This window comes from Nicotiana attenuata, unplaced genomic scaffold, assembly GCF_001879085.1.
Source record: "Nicotiana attenuata strain UT unplaced genomic scaffold, NIATTr2, whole genome shotgun sequence".
Taxonomy (NCBI): Eukaryota; Viridiplantae; Streptophyta; class Magnoliopsida; order Solanales; family Solanaceae; genus Nicotiana; species Nicotiana attenuata.
The window spans coordinates 546738-550843 of record NW_017670406.1 but is presented as its reverse complement, the minus strand read 5'-3'; the positions used below and the strand labels follow the sequence as shown (position 1 = coordinate 550843).

The 4106-nt window shown below is 40.5% G+C and overlaps 1 protein-coding gene across 1 annotated transcript; it reads left to right on the top strand.

Annotated features, from left to right (window-relative positions):
- The first annotated feature begins 304 nt into the window (after window positions 1-304).
- Window positions 305-3858, top strand: LOC109238979 (protein KINESIN LIGHT CHAIN-RELATED 3-like). The gene is made up of 3 exons (XM_019405478.1): window positions 305-580; window positions 927-2978; window positions 3369-3858. The coding sequence occupies exons 2-3, from the start codon at window positions 982-984 to the stop codon at window positions 3583-3585; spliced, it is 2214 nt and encodes a 737-aa protein (XP_019261023.1). The 5' UTR covers window positions 305-580; window positions 927-981; the 3' UTR covers window positions 3586-3858.
- Window positions 3859-4106: the final 248 nt, after the last annotated feature.

Genomic DNA, 4106 nt, shown 5'->3' with positions numbered 1-4106 from the left:
TGGTAGGCCGTCTATAACACACTCTTGAAATGCGGCCCTTGAATACGGAATTCCTTGCACGTCCGAATACCCTTTGTAGTTTATACTGATTGAAGCAATAGCAGTAAATTTAAAATTTGATACTTATTTTTTAAACTATTATATATCTATTTGTTTTAGTTCCTGAATAAATAAGGGGGTAAATCCGTCAATTTACTCATCGCCATGTGGCAAAGACCCAGATAGAGGCAGCCCAGTTGGAAACAGAGCGGCAGTAGCAGACCAAAGTTTGGGGAGAAGTCGCCTTCTCCTTTTCCTCTGACATTCCACCTCTGCAACTTTAACCTTAAATAATTATTCACCCCCCTCTTTCCTTTTTTTCTACTTATATTAATTCCTCTTTTTTTCCAACTATGTCCTCACTCTTTTCTTAAATCTCCAAATTCCGTCTCTTTCTATCCTCTTCATCAAACACTGTGATTCCAGCCCCACCAATAAGATAGTAGAGTTTTCCTTTGCACTTTGTATTCTTTTGCCTATTTAACTTTCTGAGCAGCACTTCCTCTTTACTACCCCCCTCTTATGGGTTCTTTCTAATAAGGTATGACTATTTCTCTAATTCTCTCTGTTTTTTTTTCATTGGCTGTTAGTAGTCAACCTGTGTTCAATTCACTTTCTGTTCCATTTATATGTGATTACTGCCTTTGCTTTGAATTGGGTCCTTGCTTTTAGATGGATTATTTTAGTTCATGCTTCTTTTGTCTTGATTCTTGCTGTAGCTGATGTTTGTTAATATGCTAAGATCTGTTAAAAAGATCAAGTTTTTATCCATGTAGTCTTGTGTGTGGACAAGGTTGAAAGGTCAACTTATTGTGGCATATCATAGAACATGTTGCATATGCTGGATCTGCTCAGGGAATTAACCTAAAAAGAGTTTGCATTTGCAGGTAATTTATTTAATTTATTGGAGGTGCTGTGTTTGTTTATTTTGTGGTCTTGAAGATGCCTGGAGTTGTTATGGATGAAATTCATGAAGAAGTTGAGGTTAAAGAATTGAAGGAAAATGGAAATTCAACACCTTGTAAAGAGAATGCAGTTGTGAATGAGTCCCCTGAGGGTGCTTTGACTCAAAATCCTCCGAATGGGGGAGCGGAGTATGCAGCTGATGGGGTGGTTGAGCCCTCCATTGAGGAGCTCTATGAGAATGTGTGTGAGATGCAAAGCTCTGATCAATCTCCATCTAGGCCTAGTTATGGATCAGATGGTGATGAATCCAGGATTGACTCAGAGCTTCGCCATCTTGTGGGCGGAGAAATGAGGGAAGTAGAGATAATTGAGGAGGATGAGGAGGTGCAAAAGCCAGAGAGTGATGAATCTATCTGCGATTCTGGCTCTAAGAAGGAAACCTCTTCTGATGTGAAGTTGGATAATTCCCTATCATCGAGTGCAAAGACTCCTTCTTCAGGGCAACCCAAGACACCCTCCCAGTTGGAGTTGGAATCAGAAACTTCAGCGAAATCGAATCCAAAGGGGAGGAAACCTTCCATTGAAAAGAAAAATGAAAATAATTCTAGGAAGGCAGTTGTGGGAGGTACATCAAGGAGTAAGAAGAGTTCACCTGCTTCGGGATCAAAATTGAAGAATGGGACTGAGGATTCATCTGATTCAGGTTTAGACAATCCTGACCTTGGCCCTTTCCTTCTTAAGCAAGCAAGAGACTTGATTTCTGGTGGGGATAATCACCATAAGGCTCTTGACTTGGCTCATCGAGCGGCAAAATCATTTGAGAAATGTGCCAATGGAAAGCCTAGTTTGGATGTGGTCATGTGTTTGCATGTGACTGCAGCAATATACTGTAATTTGGGCCAGTACAACGATGCCATTCCACTGCTAGAGCACTCATTGGAAATTCCGGTGGTTGAAGAAGGTCAAGAACATGCCCTTGCCAAATTTGCTGGTTACATGCAATTGGGTGATACCTATGCAATGTTGGGCCAACTTGAGAACTCAATTATTTCTTATACCACCGGTCTGGAAATACAAAGGCAAGTCCTGGGAGATAGTGACCCCAGAGTCGGTGAGACCTGTCGATATCTAGCTGAAGCTCATGTTCAGGCTTTGGAGTTTGATCAAGCTGAGAAGCTTTGTCAGTTGGCTCTTGACATACATAAAGAGAATGGTTCACCACCTTCCCTAGAGGAGGCAGCAGACAGGAGGCTGATGGGACTAATTTGTGAGTCAAAAGGAGACCATGAGGCTGCTCTCGAGCATCTTGTTTTGGCTAGTATGGCGATGGTGGCCAATGGTCAAGAAGCGGAAGTGGCATCTGTTGATTGTAGCATTGGAGACACATATTTGTCTCTGAACAGGTATGATGAAGCCATTTTCGCTTACCAAAAGGCACTCACAGCTCTCAAGTCTAGCAAAGGAGAAAACCATCCTGCTGTTGCTTCCGTTTTTGTCCGTTTGGCTGACTTGTACAACAGGACGGGAAAGCTAAGGGACTCAAAGTCATATTGTGAGAATGCCCTCAGGATATATGGGAAGCCCATACCTGGGATTGCTCCAGAGGAGATTGCTTGTGGTCTTACAGATGTTTCTGCCATTTATGAGTCGATGAATGAGCTTGATCAGGCGCTCAAGTTGCTACAGAGAGCGCTAAAGATTTATAACAATGCCCCCGGGCAGCAGAATACCATAGCAGGAATTGAAGCCCAAATGGGGGTAATCTATTATATGTTAGGAAAATATTCTGAATCTTATAACTCCTTTAAAAATGCAATTTCAAAGCTCAGAGCAAGTGGAGAGAAGAAGTCAGCCTTCTTCGGAATTGCCCTTAACCAAATGGGGCTTGCTTGTGTACAGCGTTATGCGATAAATGAGGCAGTCGAGTTATTTGAAGAAGCAAGGGGCATTTTGGAGCAAGAATATGGACCCTATCACCCGGAGACATTGGGAGTGTATAGCAACCTTGCTGGCACCTATGATGCTGTGGGCAGGTATGCTGCATCTTCAAACTTTGCAATTCCTTTGTAGTAGCACCATATTAGGTTTTTTAGTTACTTGGTGTTATTTGTTATGCTTTTGAGAACCTAAACAGCTGACTTGTTTTGTATTACCTGAAATATGTTTGAATTTTTTCTGCTGCTTTACGTTCTTGCATGCTAGGCTAGGCAGGCTAAAATTATCAATTTTTTTGCTAATCAACACCAGTGCTTATTTTCTTTAGCTAGGAGAAAGCATCTGCTTAGAGTATTTATTGGCAACACAAAAAAATTTCTTATTTGCTATGAATCATGATGCTGTAATGTATGTCTCTTGATTTACTGGTCAGATCATGTTTTCAGCGCTTTTTCCAGCTGCATTGATGATGTTGATGCTCTTTGCAGGTTGGATGAAGCTATCGAAATACTGGAATACATTGTTGGGGTGAGAGAGGAAAAGCTAGGGACGGCAAATCCAGACGTCGATGATGAAAAGAAGAGGTTAGCTGAGCTACTGAAGGAGGCTGGCAGGTCTCGAAATAGAAAAGCCAGATCACTGGAGAATCTACTCGACGCTAATCACCGTCCTAATACTATAAATAATGATGGCATTAAAGTATGATTATGAAACAATGTACATGAAATTTTATATTTTGAGTATATTTATTCAAGAGTCAAGAAAAAGAAAGAAAAAGGTATAGATGAAGGTTTTGTTAATCAGATTCTTGTTCTGGCGTTGATTGGCATAACGCTGAATGGGTTGTCAAAACTGGTCTTGTTTTGTTTTTATTTTCATTGATAAATTTAGTGTGCGCAGTTGTAACTCTGTAATCATTTGTATATCTTATAGAAGGAATGAATAATACTTTTTACAGCATCGCTGTTTTTGAGCATTCTAAAGAGCTGTCCCTGAGAAAAATAGTATAAAGATGTTTACTGTTCAATTAGATGAGGGTATCCATGTAACTAAAGTTCTGACTCTGGTTCTTCCCACCCACCCCCTAAAAAAAAATATGCATACAGTTACAACTAATGGAATAGCAGAGTATATTTGTACTATTCAGATAAAAGCTGATACAACGGACAACAACTACGCAACTACGCCTCAATCCCAAGCAAGTTAGGAATCGGGTATATGAATCT

Coding starts and splice junctions, on each gene's coding strand:
- LOC109238979 (XM_019405478.1), top strand. CDS start 982: ATGCCTGGAGTTGTTATGGATGAAATTCATGAAGAAGTTGAGGTTAAA. Junction 2,979..3,368: donor ACCTATGATGCTGTGGGCAG/GTATGCTGCATC, acceptor TGCTCTTTGCAG/GTTGGATGAAGCTATCGAAA.